This window comes from Phyllostomus hastatus, unplaced genomic scaffold (genome assembly GCF_019186645.2).
Source record: "Phyllostomus hastatus isolate PE091 unplaced genomic scaffold, TTU_PhHast_1.1 phas_scaffold_93, whole genome shotgun sequence".
NCBI lineage: Eukaryota > Metazoa > Chordata > Mammalia > Chiroptera > Phyllostomidae > Phyllostomus > Phyllostomus hastatus.
Genome location: NW_025334042.1, coordinates 16,879,040 through 16,898,984, shown reverse-complemented (window position 1 = coordinate 16,898,984; position 19,945 = coordinate 16,879,040). Strand labels below are relative to the sequence as shown.

Here is a 19,945-nt window from a genome sequence, read left to right as displayed (position 1 = left end):
TCTTTTCTCTCTCCTCTCCCCTCATCTCCTCTCCTCTCCTCTCCTCCTTCCTTCCCTCTCTCTCTCTCTCTCTCTCTCTCTCTCTCTCTCTCCCTCTCTATGTCCCTCTCTTCCTCTCTCTGCTTTTGTCTCATCCCAAACTCGACTTTTTCCCCCTTCTTAGAATCTTCCTCAGACTATTTCTCAGTGTCTCTAATGTTTTCTCTGCCCCTCAAATGCTATCATATTTTTGAGATTCTGTCTTCTCCCTCCCTTTCTTAAAAGCTGCAATATGTGTTCTACCTAGTTCTTTACATGCTCCCTTTGTCTCTTCCTTTTTTTTTTTTTTCTAATCAGATAGGAGCAATCAGGGTGTTGCAAGTCCTGATTCCACAGAGACATTTAATCGCAAATCATGCAAATTCCAATCATCATAGTCAAATCTGTTCTACAAAAGGAAAAACAGGTAAGGATTATCCCACCTGACGATATCTCTTACTTCTTTGTCCAAGATTATACTTGTACTTTTTTCTCTTTTTTTCAAAGATTTTATTTAGTTATTTATCTATTTATTTATTTATTTAGAGAGGGCAAGGAAAGGAGAAAGAGAGGGAAAGAAATATCAATATGTGGTTGCCTCTCATGCATCCCCACTGGGGACCTGGCCCACAACCCAGGCATGTGCCCTGACTGGGAATTGAACCAGCGACCCTTTGGTTAGTAGGCTCATGCTCAATCCACTGAGTTACACCAGCCAGGGCTTCCAAGTTTATACTTTTAAACAAACAGGTAGACTCTCACTCTGCTGGCCCTTTGACAATCCTTGCCCTGGGTGCAAATTACTAACAAACTTCCAAATTACTATGCACTTGAAGGTTTGGGCCTCTGTTTTTACAATATTACACTTGTGGCCAGGGGACTAGGCAACCTCTAAACAAGTGCCACTAAGGAAGTACAAGTACGACTGCCAGCAGGCTGGCACTGGGATCCTACTGCTAGTACTCCCAGATATGCTCTCCCATCCCTTTTCTACTTCAGGGCCACAGACAATAGAGAAGGGCTGGTATGAGAATACAGAAAAGTACAACAGAGAAAGGACCCAGGACTCCTGACTCAGAGCCCAGACCTACAGCCCGGGTCAGAATGCCTTTAGAGCCCCAGCTGCCTCCCTTTCTGCACCTACAGCTTCAACCTCCCTCCAGCTGCACTCCACTGGCTCCTGCTAAATCCGAGGCTGAAATCAGATGCCAAGAATCTGCTTCTGACCTCCTCTGCCCAAATATTTGAGAAGTCACCTCACTGCCACAGGAGGAAGGAGAAGGAAAAGAGAGAGAGAGAAAGGCTGCCCAAAATTAGCTTGCCTATAAATAGTGGGGCAAGGGTTGGCGGGAACATGCAAGAGCTCTAGAGCAGCCTGGTAAGTTTAGTCATGTAGATTTTCTCTAAAGGAGAAGTAATACCAGATTGTTGGAATGGAAAGCAATATTATAGAAGTATTGTAGATAAAGAAGGGAATGAAGAAGCTGGATCCTGAGAATGGAGGAAGCTGAACATCAGAATAAACAACCTGCCAGAGAACTTCCTGTATCTGAGTCAAGAGTTTGGGAATTCAGTAAATTAAAACAAATGCTGATACTATATGATTCCACTCATACAACATTCTCAGCCCTGGCTGGTATGGCTCAATGGATAGAGTGGCAGCCTGCAAAACAAAGGGTCACTGGTTCGATTCCCAGTCCGGGGCATGTGCCTGGGTTGTGGACCAGGTTCCCAGGAAGGGGCACGCAAAAGGCAACCACACATTGATGTTTCTCTCCCTCTCTTTCTCCCTTCCCCTCTCTCTAAAAATAAATAAATACAATCTTTTAAAAAATTTCTCAAAATAATGAAACTAGAGATGAAGAACAGATTAGTGATTGCCTGGGGATGGAGTGGGAGGTGACTACAGAAGGATAGTATAGCAAGTTCCTTTGTGGTGATGAAGCATTCTGTATCTTGATTTTGGTGGTGGTTATTTGAATCTATACATGGGATAAAATTGCATATAACTACACATGCATACACACACATCCAGATACATGCAAATGAATGCATGTGAAACACTGGTGAGAAATGGGTAAGGCCTGTAGACTAGTTAATAACATTGCAGCTATATCAGGCTCCTGGTTTTGATGTTGTGCTACAGCTATGTAAGATGTCGCCACTGGGGGAAGCTGGGAAAAGTACACATAGAACTTCATGTACTATTTTTGCAACTTCCTCTGAGTCTGTAACAATTTTAAAATAATTTTAGCCGTGGCTGTTGTGGCTCAGTGGATTGAGCACCGGCCAGCGACCCAAAGGGTTACTGGTTCTATTCCGTCTAGGGCACATGCCTGGGTTGCAGGCCAGGTCCCCAGTAGGGGGCGCACAAGAGGCAACCACGCATTGATATTTCTCTCCCTCTTTCTCCCTCCTTTCCCCTCTGTCTAAAAATAACATAAATAAAAATAAAATAAAATAATTTTAAAAATTGATAAATGCCCAGGCTCAGCAATGCTTGTTCAAGTGGGATCTGAGGCTTTCTCCAGCCCTTTCCCCCTCTACCAGTCTTCTTCCCTCCATCTGGGATCCCTATTTTTCAGCTTGGTTCAAGCAAAGACCTCCAGAACACACACTGTCGGGTTAACTTCTCCCTCCACCTCATCTGGCAGCAGAGCCATGAAGCATTTGTCCCCCAGGGTCAGTCTTTTCCCCCTCACCATACACAACATGATGACTTTCTCACCCCACCCACCTCTCCAGCACTGGAATCCTTCCGCCTGCCTCTGAATTCTGGCTGTAGCCAAAGCTTCAACTATGGGAGTGGCTGGGAGAGAAAGAATATAAGTGTGATTGAGAGGAGTGTCTGGGGAAATGACCACTCTGGTCTTTGAGGATCCAAAGGAAACCCTTGCATCTTGGGAAGAAGGACTAGGAGATCACATCCCACAAGGAGCCATTTAAACTGTCTCAAGGGCCCCTTTTCTTTGAGCACTGGCTTCCGGCCAACATTTGGAACTTGGCCACACCACCAACGGCCCCCTTCTTGAAGCCCAGCCAGATTTCCCAGTATGAGAAGCCTTCTCCACTCACGCCATGTCCTCCCTCAGTCCTCACTCAACCCTTAACAATTCAGCAGCTTCCGGCCCTAACATTTAGCCTAATTAGTCAGCTTGAAGCTTGCTAATTAAAGTTAACTCTGAAAGAGACCTCAAAAGAACAGAAAAATGAGTGGATGAAAAGAGCATGGAGTTATATTCATTCATGCTAAGGGAGAATAACTAGGTGGGGGACTGTAAAGAGAGGTGGGCAGAAAGAGATTTCAACTATCAAGACTCATTCTCGGGATACACGTGCAGCTTTTCTCCATCTCTACCAAAGGCAAGTGGGGTTGAACTTAAACTGCAGCAGAAACTGAGGTTAGACAATACACAAGAACCCAGAAAAAGAGCAACTGGAGGATGACTGGCAAGATCAGCTGCTGTCTGCAGATACAAGTACCCATGTCCTGTGTCCGGCTCTAGGGCAAAGGAATAGCCAGTGTTCAGGAGGAGAGGGAGGGGCTGATGTCTGCAGAATCCTGGCAATCTCTGTACTGATTGTGCAAATGTCACACAGTTGTGCCAAGCAGGGTGAGGGTAATACAGGATGGGCCTGGCACTCTCACTGAGTCAGCCTAATCTTAACAGTGACAGACTCTCCACAGAAACCCTCAACACCAACCTCCCTCATTAGCCCCTGCCTTCTGTTTCACATCCCCCAAGTCACCGTTCTCTGGTACCCCTTCCAACCGCTGCCCTTCTTTCCCAGGCCTCACAGGTCTGGGAGTGAGATACCAGGCATCTTCCAGTCCGCCTCTATTTTGCTTGATCACTGCAGTTAGAAGCTGGAGCCAGCGTGGGGGGAGGACTGGGCCAGGCTGCCCTGTGATGCTCTCACTCTTCCCGCTTCTATTGATCAGCGCTTCTCTGGAATGGAGCCTCTTCCCAAACACTCCTCCCCTGCCAGGATCCCCTTCAATGGATGCCAAGGCTGAAAGGGCATACTGACAAGAGACAGGGCTCCTTCTCTGGGGGTCCTTCCCTTGGCATCTGCAGTATAGTGCAGGGGTTACATTCAGGCTTTGGAGTCAGATAGCCTGGATTTATATCTGAGCTCTACTTTTTGTAAACTCTGTTACTTCACCACTGTGTACCTGAGTCTTCATCTGCAAATTGGGGGTGACAATTATAATACTCTGCAGGATACTTCTATGGATTAAATTAATTAATACATGTAAAGTGCCAGAGTAGAGGGTTCCCTGGACTCATTGAAATTCTCTTCCTTCCTGACCTTTCCCTCCTGGCAGCTCCAGCCGGTTCTCGGTTGATTCTCAGTTCCTTCCCACTAGGAGGGACTGCTTTCCTTTCAGAATTTTTATTTTGGCACTTAACGTCCTGCCTTTGCTGCCACTTAGCCATTTCACTCACTGAGCCTTTGATGGTCGCACATCTCCCGGGATTTAAGATGCTACTCTGCAAATAGCTGAGTAAATCAAGCCATCAGCAGTCCCCAACTCTTCCTCAGAAAACCAAGAAGGATGTTTTATTCTAACTCAGTCAGCACCCATTTCTCCTCCCCCTGCAAGTAGACACAATAAAGTCAAGCTTCAACTATGTAACTCACTCACAAAATAAGAGAATGCCAAAGTTAGAGGTAGTTTTAGATATGGTTTAGTCCAGTGATTCTCAACCTTCAATGCATTTTAGAGTCACCTGAAGAACGTTTTAAAAAGTACTTATGCTGGGGCTCCACTCCTCAGTGACCTAATTAATCTAGGGCCAGGGCATTTTTTTAAAAACTTCCCCCAGGTGATTCTAATGTTTAGGCAGGGTTCAGAATCACTGTTCTAATCCAACCCCTTTATTTCACTATATTTTACTTATTTTACTAAGGAGAAAACCCAAATCCAGAGTGGGTAAGCAACCCACCCAAAGTCACCCAGCATGTTAGTGCCTGGTACACCAAGAGAGACTGTGGCAACAGCAAGAGTATGTTGATGATGTTTATAACTTTTTATTGTTGGGAGTTAATCCTGGAAGCATTTTTCTTAGTTCAGAGAGGTGTTATATAATTTACCTTTTATTTTGACAGCAGCACTTAATCTTCTCGTGAGACTGAGATGGGTTTGCATTCCCTGACCACAGAAGGAAATGGAATTGCATGCACATTTCCGTACTAGCCAGTCAAATTAGCAAAGCTCCCTAGGAGGCCGCTCGAAGTGCCTAAAACGCTGTTTCTCTACAAAGATCACCCAGCGCTGTGGGACCTCGGTAGTGGTGAGAGGGCTGGAAAAGGAAAGAAAGCAGTCCCTCCTAGAGGGAAGGAGCTGCCAATCAACTGAGAACTGGCCGAGCTGCCCGGAGGGAAAGGCCAGGAAGGAAAAGAATTTCAGTGAGACCAGATAGCCTCTGGTCCAGCAACAACCAAACGGTGAGGGACCGCGGGCAAAACCAACCTCCCTCCCAACCCCCACAATCCAAAAGAGATGTTTAAAATTGTCCCTGCAGTGTGAGTGCTAAAAACTTCTTCCAACGCCCATTAAAAGTGAACCCTGAATAAAGACAAGAACTCACCTTCCCCCAACCCTCTACCACTCCCTTTCTTCCCAGGAAAGATTTTCACTACCTGCCAACCTGTCTCAAAAGGGGGAGGGGGGGCGGGGTAATCCCGGCCTCACGTGACAGTGTGGGCACGTGACCCTGCCCCCGCGGGAGCGGAGGGCTGCAGTTCAGCTCCTGGAGTCACAGGGGGCCGGGCGTGTCCCGCCTCCCAGCCCCCAGCCTCCCAGCCCGACGCGGCCATGCTGTCCCGCCTGCTGAAGGAACACCAAGCTAAGCAGAATGAACGCAAGGAGCTACAGGGTGAGCCGATATGTATCGTCGTGTCTGCCGTTTTCTCTTCTGCCGCGGCCTAACCTCAGTCCTGAGCCTGGACCTCGAGTAACTGCCCAGATCCAGGGAAGAGCGCGGGCTAGTGGGCACAGGAGTCGGGGGGTGGGGGTTCCTTTTGGTGCCAACGGGCTCTGGTCCCTTTAGCAACTCCCCTGTCCCCCTCGGAACGCCCACCACGCTCGGACTCCCTGACCTCCTGGTCCCACCCCCTGCTCATGGAACGCTGCGCCGATTGGTCCAAGCAGCCTCTCGTTGTGGAAGTGGGAAGGGACGTTCCTGAAGGGAGGAGGGTGTTGGGGACCCGACAGGGATGGCATTCTCGGAGGCCTGAAACCACGGAAACGGGCGTGAGGAGCTTGTTTCCTGAACCTAGGCTTGGAATCCTGGAGTTATCAATCCTTAGGCCAAGAAAGTGGGAACAGAGTGCCTGGGAGTCTGGAGTCCTGGACGCTGCCCCTGAACCGCCGGCGTCCCTGGGCAAGTGGCTTCCCCTCTCAGGGCACCAGCTTCCTCACCTCTAAAATGAAAGGTGTTTATGTTTGGCAGAGGTCTTTTCAGTTCTTGTACTCTGAGATTAGTTGAGATGTTCCCAACTAATGTCATGAAGGGGTGGGAAACCTTCAGCATCACCCCTTAAAAAACCAAGTCACCATTCCAATCCCTTTCTCCCTCCCTCCAGAAAAGAGGAGAAGAGAGGCAATCACTGCGGCGACCTGCCTGACAGAAGCTTTGGTGGATCACCTCAATGTGGGGTATGAACCTCTCCCCACCAACACCAGCTGCCCCCACCCCAGATGTGGGCACAGGCTAGGTCTAGCGAGCAGACTACTCTGGAAGGGATGAGATGTTGCACCCTTTCTCTTACCCTTCCCCCACCCAGCTTAAGTTTATGGAGAGAGGCTTGAGTCAGCTCTGACCGGTAATGTGGGGCAGGGAGGAACAGCTGCAGTTGCTTGGAAAGCAGCCAGATCTCCCCCTCCCCACCCTAACTTCCCTGGTGCTCACAACTTGCTGCCATCTGCCCACCCTCCCCTCACCCATGCAAGTCCAGCTGTCACTTTGGTGGGAGGGAGGGTGCCCTCCTTCACCACAGCTTACCACCTCTCCTCCACCTCCCACCCTCTGGCAGGCCTGGAGAGCGGCTGGCAGGAAAGAGATGGCACAGCTGGTGAGGGTGAGGGCAGAGTCTGTGCCAGGAGCTACACCAGAGCCAGGCTATCTCTGCACTTCCTGCTGGGTCTCCAGGGACCACCTCCTGCTCCAGTCCTAAATGAAAATGCCATTAACAACCAAAAAGTTGGGAAGGAGCAAAGAATATTGTCTCTTGACCTTGAGTGACTGAAGAGAATGCAGAGATGATGATTCTGTAGGGCAAATAGAATGGCATACTTGTGAACCCAGAGACTGAGTCACCCAAGTGAGCCAAGCAGGGGCTTTTGTCTCCATTACTCACGTCTGGGGAAGATTAGGGGAAGCCGAGGCTGTGGGTGGGGCCTGATCTCCCTCCTCTCCAGGCCTCTCCTGTCACTCAGCATGAATAACGGAAAACAGGAGATCAATAGGAAAAACTGGGGTTTCTGAAACTCCCAGAGGAATCTTGAAACATTGGGAGCCCCCTGCTCTTCCTGCTTCAGCTTCTACCCCATCCCCTACTGTGGCCCAGCTGTCCCCAGAGAGAAGAGACAGGGTCTACCCCCTCTCCTCCCTCCCATGTTGGTGCCTCCTGGCTCTGTTGTGAGGTTGGCCCAGGCTTCTCCCTCTCCTCTTCCTTTGCTAGAGGCCACCCCACTTTCAGTCTAGAGGGCAGCTAAGCCAAAGCCAGATTAGAAAGGGTTTTGTGTTGCTGCCCACGGCCCCTCTCATTCCCCAGAAAGGAACACAAAGGCCCCATCTATCTCAGCCCTTGTCAGGTGTCCTTCCCACTAACCCCACACCCTAACCCCGTGCCCTCTCCAGCCCCCACAGATTCCAGTGGGTGGGAGTACCGGATGTGGAGTCTCCCTGCTGACCCAAAGCTTTGGGGTGGAGAATGAAAGATTCACCAGCCAATAAGAGAACAATTATTGTACAATTATTGGAGGGGGTTAGGGGGAATTGGGGCAGGCAGAAAGTTGAGAATAGCAACCTCATGGCAGTAATGGTAACCACAGCCAGTACCTTGATTGAGGAGAAAATAAAAACTATTGCATAGAGCAGAAGGAAGGGAGAAATTGCACATGTGTGTTCATTCATTTATATGCGAGAGGAGAAAGGTTGGGAGAGAGACTAAGAGCCAAGAAGCAATCCCTGGGAGATTCTCTCTGGACCCTGAGTTCCTGGGGAGGGGGTTGCTCTTCCATCCCACCCCAGAGTCAGGGAGCGGCCCAAGTTCCTTTCTGAACTTTTTGCACAGATCCCTGGGTTTCCAATTACTACCAGATGTGTGCCTGCTGCTGGATTTTCCCAGCTTCCTCACACACCTTTTCCTTCCCGGTGTTTTATTCAGAGATATTCTCCTACCAGATTTGCCCTAACTTGCCCCACCCAGCTTCAGAAACTTGTCAGCTCCCAGCTAGGGTCTCCTGGGAATGCAGGGAAGGAGCTGGGTTCATTTGCATGTACTAGTGTATTACGCATCCTGTAATGGTCAAAATCACAGGTTTTCCCACCTGACCCCTGGCTGGCCTCCCATTCTTGCAGTAGGATATTAGTCCTGGAGACCACTCCCACTAGTTGGCTGAGTTGACCTCCTCCCTCCTCCAACCTCTAGTGTGGCCCAGGCCTACATGAACCAAAGAAAGCTGGACCACGAGGTGAAGACCCTACAGGTCCAGGCTGCCCAATTTGCCAAGCAGACAGGCCAATGGATCGGGATGGTGGAGAACTTCAACCAGGCACTCAAGGTGGGCCACGCTCCTCACATCACCAGCACCATCCTGGGCCCCCACTGACCACCTCCAATAGGGTCACCTCAGGCCTGGGGTTAAGGAAGAAGTGGGTGTGGAGTCAGAAATCCCATCTATGGCTCCAGTGTCAGAGAGGCTCGAGAAAGAGGGAAAGGCAGTTGGTGGGTCCAAGCAAAGCCCTATGTAGGCGGTGAGTGGAACGTGCCCCCATCCGTCCACTAGAGCCACACTCTACCCACCCTGATTTATGGACTCCCACCCCCTCCCCTTCCCAGGAAATCGGGGACGTGGAGAACTGGGCTCGGAGCATCGAGCTGGACATGCGCACCATTGCCACCGCCCTGGAGTACGTCTACAAGGGGCAGCTGCAGGCTGCCCCATCCTAGCCCCTCCCCCTCCTCCTCCGCCCAGCTCCTACCCCTGCGCCCTCCCCATGGGGCAGGAGGGAAGCTAACAGGCCACAAATAAAACACAAGTTTCCATTTCTCTTTGGTACATGTCAAGGAGCTCCTAGCTCAGCATGGAGGGTGGGAATGGAAGGGGCAAGACTGTTTCCCTGAGGGACTGGCACCTTCTGGGTGGAGGGTGGAGCCATCTTCCTCTTACTATCTCAACTTCCCTTTCTCAGGCCTGGTACAGGTGTCTGTTGGGTAAGCAGAGGTTGGGAGTTTCCCTCACTTCCCCAGAGAAGGTCACAGTGGGGGCCCTGCCCCAAGCACCCTAACTCAGGACTTCAGTTTCCTGCAGGGGAGAAATCAGACAGGGAGCAGGCCTGGTCCTGGCTCTGGTGCTCTGCCTTCCCACGTGCCCATGACCTCTCCCAGCCTGGTGCTAAGCCGTGTCATGAGTCTGGACCAGGTGGGAGATAAACTCTTAAGCATGGAGGTGCTTTGGGGCTGGGAAGGGGGAGGAATGACAGGTCCAAGGTCACCAACAGGGAGAGGCAGCTGCCAAACTTGATATATCCCTCCTCCTGGGAGTCCATGTCAGAGGTAGTCAGAAACCCCAGCTGGAAAAGAGCGAGAAGGGGCAGGCCCTGGTTGCCTGCCTGTGCCAAGCCCTGGCTTCAGCCAGCAGGCTTCAGCCTCCCTGACTCCTCCCCCAAGTCCTCCCTCACATACACTTAATAGTTCTGGTGCCCAGTCCACCCTCTGAGGACTTTGGCCTTAGCTGCAGTTCAGGTGAGAGCCTAGGGAGGCCGGGAGCAAAGTTTCTCAAACAAAGCAAAAGAAGAAGCTTCCAGTGTTACAGTACCTGCTAACTTTCCGAGAGGAGGTAAGCAGGGCACTGGGAGCTGGGGTGCTGGGAGAAGACTTGCAGGATCTTACAAGTATTGGTAAAACTCAAAGCTTTAAGCTTTTAACGTGCTTCCTCACATATTTTCCCCTTTGATCCTGTGCAACTTCCTAGTGGTCTTGGTAGATATTAGTCCCACTCTGCAGAAGGGAAAACAGGTTCAGAGACACAGTGAGATACTCAGATCACACAATAAATTTAGGGCCACCAGGACCGAAATGCAGAGCTCTTTGTTCCCTATGTGTTTCCTAAAACAAGGCTAGCTTACACTTATAGAATTCAGATGCCCCTGGTTTAGCCAGAGAGCAAACCAGAGACAGCAGACAAGACCCTTCTGCCCCCTTACAGCAGGGTTGCACACGGGACCTGGCTCATCCACTGTTCATTGTCACCCACAAATGGAGAGTCTTCCCAGATCCTAGCTTTTCCTAGATAAGGTATAATTTTCCATTTATCTACAGGCAGATAAATGCTCAGGCCACAGACTTGCAGCTAGGGACACTGTTAAGGGGAAGGGTTTGAGCGCCAGAGTAAACTACACAACTTTTCCTGTCCAGCGTCAGCTGCCACCTGCAGATCGCTTGGCTCCAGCCATGTGGCTGCCTCTGCTGCTGGGGGTCTTACTCTGGGCAGCACTGTGGTTGCTCAGGGACTGGCAGAGCCTGCCAGTCAGTGATGCCTTCGTCTTCATCACCGGCTGTGACTCTGGCTTTGGACGCCTTCTGGCACTGAGGCTGGACCAGAGAGGCTTCCGAGTCCTGGCCAGCTGCCTGACGCCCTCGGGGGCCGAGGACCTGCAGCAGGTGGCCTCCTCTCGCCTTCACACCACCCTGCTGGACGTCACTGATCCCCAGAGTGTCCAGCGGGCAGCCAAATGGGTGGAAACCCATGTTGGGGAAACAGGTGAGTGTGACTGGGCCACTGGGAACATGGTGTCAGGTGCTCCCTCACAGGGGCTGTGGGAAGCCTGAGGGACTATGAGGGAATGTGCTCAGGCCCTCCCAGGAAGGAGAGGGGCTACTGGAGTGCCTCACCCACCCTCTGTGTCCCATCTCCCTGCAGGGCTTTTCGGTCTGGTGAATAATGCTGGGGTGGCAGGTGCCATTGGGCCCACGCCATGGCTGACGCAAGATGACTTCCACCAGGTGCTGAATGTGAACACACTGGGCCCCATCAGGGTCACCCTCGCCCTGCTACCTTTACTACAGCAAGCCCGGGGCCGGGTGGTTAACATCAGCAGCGTCTTGGGTCGCCTGGCAGCAAATGGTGGGGGCTACTGTGTCTCCAAGTTTGGCCTGGAGGCCTTCTCGGACAGCCTGAGGTAAGGGGGCAGGGCCCCAAGCTCCCAGGCCACTCACAAAAGAATTCGCATCTACCCTGCAAAGATGATTAAAACTCATCATAGAATATTCAGAAAAGACAGTTTAGGGCTCAGCATGATTTAGACTAGAGGCCTGGGTTCAAGTCCCAGCCTCTCATGTGAGCTTTGCGACCTTACTAGCTTGGTTCTCTTTACCCCAGTTTATCCCTCATCTGGTAAATCAGGAGGAAAAGACCTACCTCGTGGGTGCTGAGAGTGAAGTGAGATACCTGTAAAGCCCCAGCAGAACCTAGCACATGGAAAATACCCCCAAAGCCTGCTGTCCTTGTTATTAGTGTTATTCTTGATAACAACTTAGGATGAGCTGGTACCTCTACATAACATCTTTGTATTAATTCTCCCAGCAACCCTATCGGGTAGGTATTAGCACCCTCAGAGGAACCCACCTTACCCCAGACCACTGGAACTGCCTGCTTGCCTTCCGAGCCTGGCCACGCTATTCTGCTGCCCCTCATCTTTAGATAGTGATGTTCCAAGTCTCGTGAGAGTGCAGTGGACACTTGGCAAGGACAACACAGGAGCAGATCCTGAACTCTGAGCAGAAGTCCCACAAGCCAAGCCCACCTTCTGAAGGAAGCCTGCTTTGTCACCATCACTCAGCAAATAATTTCAGTATCGACATTCCGGCATGTCCCTGTCCCTCAGTTTTTTCATTTTCCAGCTGGCATCATGGAACACATACTTTATAGTTGGATTTCTGTATTTTGGGAGCAAAGGAATCAGGTTCTTCTAGGTCTGCAGTTGGCAAACTGCAGTTCTCAGGCCAGATCTGAGCAGCCACCACCAGTAAGCCAATAATGGTTTCAACATTTTTATTTTTTTAAGATTTTATTTAATTTTAGAGAAGGAAGGGAGAGGAAAAAAAGAGGGAGGAGAAACACCAATGTGTGGCTGCCTCTTAACATGTTCCCCACCAGGAACCTGGTCCACAACCCAGGCATGTGTCCTGACCAGGAATTGAACCAGGGACCTCTTCGTTAGCAATCCAGCACTCAATCCACTGAGCTATACCAGCCAGGTCTGGCTGTGACACTTTTAAATGGTTATATAAATGCCTTCGTAATATTAATTTTTAACCCTGCAGTACTGAAAATATTTACTTAGTCTTTTAAGGACTTTGCAGACTCCTGCTCTAGGTTGTCGAAGAGGATACAGAGGGAAGAAACTTCAAAATTACCTCCCTCCCTCTGTCCCCACTGCCTCATCCCAGGACAGCAAGGTATACCTTATCATTGAGACCCCTGTCCCTGGTCTGACAGCTTTCCTATCTTAGGCTCCCCCAACTTATCCCTGAACATCCCCCCCCATATAAGGGCAAAAGCCCAGAAACCTCCCTCTGCCCCCTACTCCAGGAGGGACGTGGCTCCTTTTGGAGTACAAGTCTCCATCGTGGAGCCTGGCTTCTTCCGAACCCCTGTGACAAATCTGGAGAGTTTGGAGAATGCCCTGCAAGCCTGCTGGGCACGGCTGCCTCCATCCACACAGGCACTCTATGGGGATGACTTCCTTGCCAAGTGTGAGTAGCTGGGCCCCTAGGGGGGAAATGAGAGTGCCAGAAAGGTCAGCCCTGCACCCGCCTGCTGGGAGGAAGTAGGCAGGGCAGTCAGGGAGGGGCTGAGGGTGAATGGGACACCATAGAACACCCAGGCCTGTGCAACCTGCCCATTCCCCAAACTGGCGATGGCACTAACTCCTCTCACCTCAAGCCCCAGGACCTAGAGGAGGGCCTGAAATGGGCTGGAGTGGGCATGGGGCACTGATTATAACCACCCACTGGGCTGCAGACCTGAAAGTGCAGCAGCGTGTCATGAACCTGATCTGTGACCCAGACCTGACCAAGGTGAGCAGGTGCCTGGAGCATGCCCTGACTGCCCGTCACCCCAGAACCCGCTATAGCCCAGGCTGGGATGCCAAGCTGCTCTGGCTGCCAGCCTCCTACCTGCCAGCCAGCCTGGTGGATGCCGTGCTCACCCAGGTGCTTCCCAAGCCAGCCCAGGCAGCCTACTGAATCCAGCCTTCCAGCAAGATCTTTATTTCTGCCGCCACCCTGGTACTGCCTAGTGCCTGACACAAAACAGGCACTCAATAAATGTGTATTTTAAAAATAAAAGTAGACAGAAATGAAGGTACTCTTAAGTGTTAACTACCCTAGGCTGACTTACTGCCCAGGGTCGCCTGTTCAGTGCCTGCAAAACAACTAGCGCCCACTGGAGGGCGTAAAGGGGCTGCCTTGCATGTCTAGGTGGTCTTTGACGCTGCACCTAAATGGCCACCAGAGGGCACTCTTGGACGTCTTTATTTTCTACATGGAGTAATGTTGCAGTTCATGAAGTGTTTGGAGTGGGAATGGCCCTTACATACTTTTCTTGGTGGGGGAAGAGAAGGTGGTAAAGAGAGGTCAGGGCCAGGTTGGGTAGTTTCCATGGAAAAACAAGGCAGTTCCCATTTAAATTCTCTATCATCTAAATCAAGAAGGATGACACTGGTCACACAGGTGTCAGAGCAATTCATCACCACCCTAAAAAGAGCCAGGCCCCTGGGTGGAGGAGGAAGTTGCCAGGCCCTGAGTAGGACAGAAGCCCAGGGAGAAGATATCCACTGTAGATGTGGACTGACCCCTCCCAGGTAGGACCTTTGAGGGGAATCCCTGATTTCTGCAGAGACGGCTCCGTGACAGCTGCAGCACGGAGCCTGGCAGCACAGGACAGGGAGACAGGGCCACAGCCCCCTCCCAATCCCCACTTCCAAGGCCAGGCCAGCCAACACCTTTCCCAAACACCCTCCAAAATGGCCTTTCTTTCCTGGAGGTGCAAATAGAACAAGGTCCCAGAGTACAGGAAGACGGGTGAGGAGAGAAAAGGATAAGGTATCACTCATTAAGACAAACCAAGACTAGCTTTTCAGCCTGAAAAAATAATCCGTTTAATTGAAAAATGTGGAGTATACTACCCCACTCTCCTAGATGAGGGGCTGAAGAGACCAGACCCTCTACATCACTTCATAGCCACTTCGGATACTCTTCACAAGGCAGCAGGCAAAGATAATTCCCAGGACCTAGAGGGAAAGACGGGGGTCGTGAGGAGTCAGAAGGACAAGGTACCCCCAACCACCTAAGAGACCCAAACACACCCTGGGCTCCCCTCCCCAGACCAGTACCTCCTGCTCAGCACTCTCCTTCCCACAGCCCCTACGCCCCAGATGCCCTGGAATGAGTCTCAAGGGTGTCTCTCACCTCCACAAAGGCAATGCCCAGGGCTGCTGCAGCTACCACCAGCACATTGCTCCTCAGCCAGACCCCAATCTTCTCCACACAGCCCTGAAGGGGGGCAGGCACACAGGGCAAGGACATGAGAAACTTCCCACCCCCTCCCCTGGTCCATTTGTCTCTCCGCCACCCTCTACATCTTTCACCTCACCCCTACAATTCCCAGATGTCCTCCCCATCCCTGATCCCCAACTTCTGAGCCCTGACTATGTCCACCTCTATCCCTGGTTCCGCTCACCTCTTGGGAAACATTTCCCAAGTTTCCCAAGCCCTCTGCTATCTCATTTTAGCCTCCTCCTTACCTCGGTATAGATGTCCTTCACTTTGAAATTAATCCCACAACCCTGAGTGACATTGATGCAGCAGGAGTCGGGGACACGGCCCTTGGGCTCAAGAGGGATGTTCCCCCAATCCGTGTAGTTAGCTGCCCCACAACACTTGAACTGGGGGGAAAGAAAAATATGGGGGGGAGGTTAAGTGAACCTCCACCTTCGATAATGAAGATAAGAATCTTATTCCCCCATCACCCCTGCTCCCAGCAACCCTACTCACGTTTTCCTGCATCCCGTCCAGGATCGAAACACCTGTGTGGTTCTGTTTGGGATAATTCTTCATCTGCTGCCGGAAGTCCTTATTAAATTCTGACATCACCTGGGAGTAGGAAAGTTGAGGTCAGAACTTGGAGAACCTTGGTCCCAGAACAGCCGGGCCTCTGAGACAGGGCCCTCCCTTTATTCCCTGCTTACCTTGTCTCTAAACACATAGCCAGCAATGGCTGCTGCCACTTCCACCAGCATGATAAGTGAAAGGAAGATGACAAACTGCAGGCACAAAGGACGAGAGTCAGGTTTGGAGTCTGGGTGAGAGGGGCCTGCTGTGGCCCAACCAGTGTCTGGGACACTCACCAAGGTTTTCCTCACCTACCCACCTCACTGCACCCACCCTCCTAAGGCCCCTCTACAAAAGTCCCACACCCCCACACTGGCCCCACAGCCCACTCACCGTGATCATAAGACAGTTGTTCTCCTTGCAGGCCCCACAGCAACCCACAATGGCCACCAGGAAGAGGAAGGCTCCCACTGCAATGATGACCACAAGCAGCACAGAGCCAGGAGTGGCCTCCTGGCTGATAGTCTGACTCAGGACATACTGGGCCGCTACACCCACAGCGATCAGCCCCACGGCACAGGCCTGCAAAGAGTGCAGGGTCAGGGTGGGACCAGACCCCCCAGCGCATCATGGTGGAGGGCTGAGGGTGTATCTGGGAAATAGAATAACCCCACCCAGGAGAGACAGATACTCGCCCCTCCAGGAAATCTGACTGGGGGAGGGGAATGACCCATCCTCGCCCACAGTTCGATCAAATGCCAAAAGAGAAGTTCCCAGAAAGCCTTGGTCCCAGGGCTCATATTCCTAACCAAGAGCTGCTTCCTAGGGGCCTCACGGGCTCCCAGAATTGCCTTCCCACTATCCTCGGTGCCTAACTCATCTGTATCAGCTGTGAATAGGGTGCCTTGGGCCAGCTGGGCCAGGGAGGAGACAGGGTTAAGAGCAGTGTGCCCCTCCCTGGACAAAGTGGCCTCTCAAGGCAGGAACCCAGGGCAGGACCAAAGTGAGGTGAACAGAGCCTCTCCCCACCTGAAATCAGCTGGAAGGAGTGAAGAGGGAAAATTTAATGGAGAGGGATGAAGAGGTGGAGAAGAGAGAAAGGACAGAGGAGGGTGGGGAGAGCAGGGTGGCCCTGTGGCATAGCGATAGCCATCAGCCGTTGGCTGGTTGCCCCACTGCCCCTATCACAAGTGGTTGGGTCACCAGACAGGAAGAGCCAGGAGGAGTTAGGGTGAGGTGCCGCACATCCAAGCTGACCACTCTCATCCATACCAGCCTCAGAGGTCTCTGAAGGCTGGAGGAGGAGATGGCCGTCCTGTCTTCGGCCATTCCCCAGGCTTTCCTTCCACATCTGGTCTCCAGCTGCCTACATTCTTCATTCCTCAACCCTCACACTACAAGCCAGGTCTCCCCGCAGCCTGCCAGCGCGCCCCCTTCATCCCGCCACCGCACTCACGCAAAAGGCCAGCAGAAAAACGTAGAGCAAGATCTTGACACATTTCATTCCTCCTTCCACCGCCATGGCTGCCGGGCCTGGGGCAGAGTGGGGGCAGCGGTATTAGAGCTGGCCGAGGGGGCCCTTGGTTTCCGGGCTCCCTGCCGGCCCTCGAAGCCTTCCTTGCCCGGCCCCCATTCCCGGCCCCGCCCACCCGGAAACCCGCGGTCAGATCCACGTCTCCCAGCCCCCTCTCCTCGCTGCCCGAAAGGGGTGGGGGCGACCGCGCGCAGCCCGGACCCGCCCTCCGCCCCCGCGGCCCGGGGCAGATCCGAGGGCGCGAGCAGGGGCTGAAGCCTGCCGCCCACCCTCCGCCGCCAGCCCCAGGCACTAAACACCTCCTCCCCGCCAGACCCGTTCCGAAAACGGTCCTCAGCCCAAGCCCGACCGCTGGTCACTTTCCCTGCGCTCTAACCACCCCCAAAATACAGGTTGGGCCCGCACCCCCACCACACGCCGCCCCGTCGGGGCCTCTGGAACTTTTCAAAGTTGCGAAGTTGCGAGGGCCTCGGAGCGGCGATAGCTTAACGGGTCTTCGGAGCCGGGGGCAGACCCGGAGGAGTGGGCTGCCAGCGACCCACCCCTCCGACAAGCAGCGGTCCTGACCTGCGGCCTCACCTGAGCTCCCAGAGGCTACGCGCTCCTCTCCCGCCGCCGCTCAGGGTCTCTCTAGCTGCGCCCCCCGGCTCCGGCCCCGCCCGCCGCGCGGCCCCGCCCCGGCTTTCAGCCCCAGCCCCCTCGTCCGCCCAGTGGCCACTGGCCTCCCTCATGTGACGCGCGAGCAGCTGGGGCCTGAGTCACCCGTCCGCCCTCCGAGGGAAGGGCCGAGCCCCACGCTGGGTCAGGGCCACGTGGGCCACGTGGGCCCCGACCTGGAAGGTAGCGCCCACCCCCGGCCGAGGGAGGGCACCAGGGGCAGGACCTCAGGGTTCCTAGGGCTCAAATGGCACCCCCAGCCCCGTGCCAACTGGGGTAGGAGAGCGGGACGCCTGCTTCTCCAACGTTCACGGAAGCAGAGCAGGCGTATGAGAGCCAAAGCAGGGACGAGTGCCCTGGCCGGGTGGCGGAGCTGAAGCAGGGTGACAAGATGTCTGACAGAGGCCTCCTCGTCCTCCACCCAGAGCCCACTCCCTTGCGAGGGCTCCATCTCTGCTCAAGTCCCACTCCATCCCTAACTGCAGAGGGCGCTGTCGCTCCCTGGGATCGGGCGGGGCCAGAATAAACACTTCCAGAATGTCCCCAGGCTCACATCCTGGGAGTCCCCCAACATTCTAGAGTGGGTGTTCCTGTCCCACTCTGTTAGTCCCTTCTCCGTTTTCTAGGACTGAGAAGGGGAGGAAACTCTTCTCCCAGTTACCCCACCCAGCCGGTCATGGTCCTTCCCAGTGGAGACCCTCCCTCTGGGAAAGGATTGGCAAGGTCTTGTGTTCCCACCACTCCTGGATCAGCCTGTCAGTGACAGAGGTGTGGGGACAGACACTAAGGAAGGCATGGCATATATCCCCTGGGTTCCCCCCTCTCATCCTAGTAGATGGCCCTTCTCATCCCCCAGGGCAAAGCCAGGTGAGGGTTGGTAGGGGCGGTGGCAGACTCAAGCTGCCTTCCTCCCATCTGTGCTACAGTGGTCCCCAGGAGGAGTTGTGTGAACAGGCCAAGGACAGAACCAGCCAGTACACTTCCACACCCCTAGCCTGGGCCCCACCCCTTAGGTTCCTAGGTTCATGTCTCAAACACTACTTCCTGAGTCTCCGTGTGTGTACACAGAGAAGGAAAGAAACTGAGAGCAAAAGGAAGGAAATCTAGGCTGGGCTAAGAGCCAGTTTCCAGGATCACAACCTTCTAGCAAGCCACACCAAGCCCATTCTGGACCTTTCTCCCCAATTATCACAGCAGACAGGCTGTGGAGGAGGATCGGATCAAAGACGCTGTAGAAAAGAGTATTCGAGGGTTTCTTGATTGTGCTGCCTGTAGATGCCAAGCATGTGTTAGGCACAGGGGTGGGAGGACAGTGGTCCTGCCCTCAACCAGCAAGCCCACACTGCAAACAGAGACAGAAACCTCTGATGTCAGCTGGATGAGCTCAGAGGGAGAGACAGGTGATGCCTCAGCCCAGGGAGGAAAAAGAAAAAATTAATTTCGCAGAAGTGGGCGGTACTCTCCGAAGTGACGTTAGGGAAGGAGCAAACTCTCAGTTCCAGGAAGGAGGGAAGACCAAGTGTAAACAAAGAGCAGGTCGCGACTCCAGCACAAGTCAGGACTGGGAGGCCCGAGTACTCAGGAAGGATGTGGTGAGAGATGTGCGGGAGCGAAGGTGGTCTGAAGTCAAGATTGAGAAACTTTAGACACGTAAAAACCAAGTACAGTGCTTGGTCTTTGCCTGACTCTTTGTCTGAACAAGCCAGCTGTGAAGAGATATTGAGGAACAACTGGGGAAATTTGCATATGAACTGAGAATTGGACGTGAGAAAATATTTTTCTTAGCTACGATGACAGTATGGTTATATAGGAAAATTACTCTTTTTTTTAAAGATGCATAGTAAAATATTCAAGGGAGAAATGCCACATCTGTAATTTGCTTTGGAATACTTCACAAAACACTAGGCAGAGCACAAAGGAGACAGCCTAGGTGATGGGATTATTGAAAACACGGAAGGCTGTGTTAAGTATGTTCTGAAGGCACTGGAGGATGGAGGTGGGAAAGGGAGTAAGTGGGATAAATGGTCATGGAAAAAATACAATAAAAATAAATTTTAAAAAATAAAGGCAGTGGGGAGTGGTGGGTGAACTATCTTGGCATCGGGCCCACATTGAAATGAGGTGGAACAAATGTCAGGTGGCCTGGAAGACAGCCGGGACAAAACTACCACGGTCCAACCAGGAGCTGATGAAGGCTGGAGCCACAGAGAGGAGGGAAGTCTGAGGGGGCATTTCAGGGGCAAATCAAAGGACTGCTGGACTGTGGGAGGGGGAGAGGAAGTAGGAAGAGTCCCAGATGACTCAGAGTGATACCCTTGCCCCCCACACACACACACCCTCCGGCTCCACCACCCCTCTGCCCCAGTTCAGCAGAAAGGCACGGTG

The 19,945-nt window shown here is 52.7% G+C and overlaps 3 protein-coding genes and 1 non-coding gene across 6 annotated transcripts; 2 read left to right on the top strand and 2 right to left on the bottom strand.

Moving 5' to 3' along the window:
- Positions 1–331: 331 nt before the first annotated feature.
- LOC123813131 lies at positions 332–468 on the bottom strand. Its single transcript, XR_006784647.1, has one exon. It is a non-coding gene; the product is annotated as a U8 small nucleolar RNA (small nucleolar RNA).
- Positions 469–5,754: 5,286 nt separating this feature from the next.
- On the top strand, positions 5,755–9,304 carry BLOC1S1 (biogenesis of lysosomal organelles complex 1 subunit 1). Its single transcript, XM_045829863.1, has 4 exons — positions 5,755–5,903; positions 6,613–6,685; positions 8,683–8,815; positions 9,094–9,304. Exons 1-4 carry the CDS (start codon positions 5,843–5,845, stop codon positions 9,202–9,204), a joined length of 378 nt encoding a protein of 125 aa, XP_045685819.1. The 5' UTR covers positions 5,755–5,842; the 3' UTR covers positions 9,205–9,304.
- A 116-nt stretch (positions 9,305–9,420) lies between these two features.
- Positions 9,421–13,620, top strand: RDH5 (retinol dehydrogenase 5). 2 transcript variants are annotated; one of them, XM_045829861.1, is made up of 6 exons: positions 9,421–10,093; positions 10,672–11,017; positions 11,177–11,435; positions 12,706–12,714; positions 12,848–13,011; positions 13,280–13,620. In XM_045829861.1, exons 2-6 carry the CDS (start codon positions 10,708–10,710, stop codon positions 13,501–13,503), a joined length of 966 nt encoding a protein of 321 aa, XP_045685817.1. In that variant the 5' UTR covers positions 9,421–10,093; positions 10,672–10,707; the 3' UTR covers positions 13,504–13,620. The 2 variants fall into 2 exon arrangements, with proteins under 2 accessions (XP_045685817.1, XP_045685818.1); XM_045829862.1 differs by lacking the exon at positions 12,706–12,714.
- A 772-nt stretch (positions 13,621–14,392) lies between these two features.
- On the bottom strand, positions 14,393–17,614 carry CD63 (CD63 molecule). 2 transcript variants are annotated; one of them, XM_045829542.1, is made up of 8 exons: positions 17,483–17,614; positions 16,826–16,902; positions 15,763–15,951; positions 15,507–15,581; positions 15,313–15,411; positions 15,063–15,203; positions 14,728–14,811; positions 14,393–14,549 (listed from the first exon to the last, which is right to left on the bottom strand). In XM_045829542.1, the coding sequence occupies exons 2-8, from the start codon at positions 16,889–16,891 to the stop codon at positions 14,484–14,486; spliced, it is 720 nt and encodes a 239-aa protein (XP_045685498.1). In that variant the 5' UTR covers positions 16,892–16,902; positions 17,483–17,614; the 3' UTR covers positions 14,393–14,483. The 2 variants fall into 2 exon arrangements, with proteins under 2 accessions (XP_045685498.1, XP_045685499.1); XM_045829543.1 differs by having other exon boundaries at positions 17,471–17,493.
- Positions 17,615–19,945: the final 2,331 nt, after the last annotated feature.

Bases quoted from the DNA above. Each gene is read 5' to 3' on its own strand.
- RDH5 (XM_045829861.1), top strand. From the start codon at position 10,708: ATGTGGCTGCCTCTGCTGCTGGGGGTCTTACTCTGGGCAGCACTGTGG. The intron at 11,018-11,176 runs GTGAGTGTGACT...ATCTCCCTGCAG, and splicing joins AACCCATGTTGGGGAAACAG to GGCTTTTCGGTCTGGTGAAT. The intron at 13,012-13,279 runs GTGAGTAGCTGG...ACTGGGCTGCAG, and splicing joins GGATGACTTCCTTGCCAAGT to ACCTGAAAGTGCAGCAGCGT.
- BLOC1S1 (XM_045829863.1), top strand. From the start codon at position 5,843: ATGCTGTCCCGCCTGCTGAAGGAACACCAAGCTAAGCAGAATGAACGC. The intron at 6,686-8,682 runs GTATGAACCTCT...TCCAACCTCTAG, and splicing joins GTGGATCACCTCAATGTGGG to TGTGGCCCAGGCCTACATGA. The intron at 8,816-9,093 runs GTGGGCCACGCT...TCCCCTTCCCAG, and splicing joins ACTTCAACCAGGCACTCAAG to GAAATCGGGGACGTGGAGAA.
- CD63 (XM_045829542.1), bottom strand. From the start codon at position 16,891: ATGGCGGTGGAAGGAGGAATGAAATGTGTCAAGATCTTGCTCTACGTT. The intron at 15,952-16,825 runs GTGAGTGCGGTG...CACTCTTTGCAG, and splicing joins TTTTTCTGCTGGCCTTTTGC to GCCTGTGCCGTGGGGCTGAT. The intron at 15,204-15,312 runs GTGAGTAGGGTT...CTTTCCCCCCAG, and splicing joins TGGACGGGATGCAGGAAAAC to TTCAAGTGTTGTGGGGCAGC.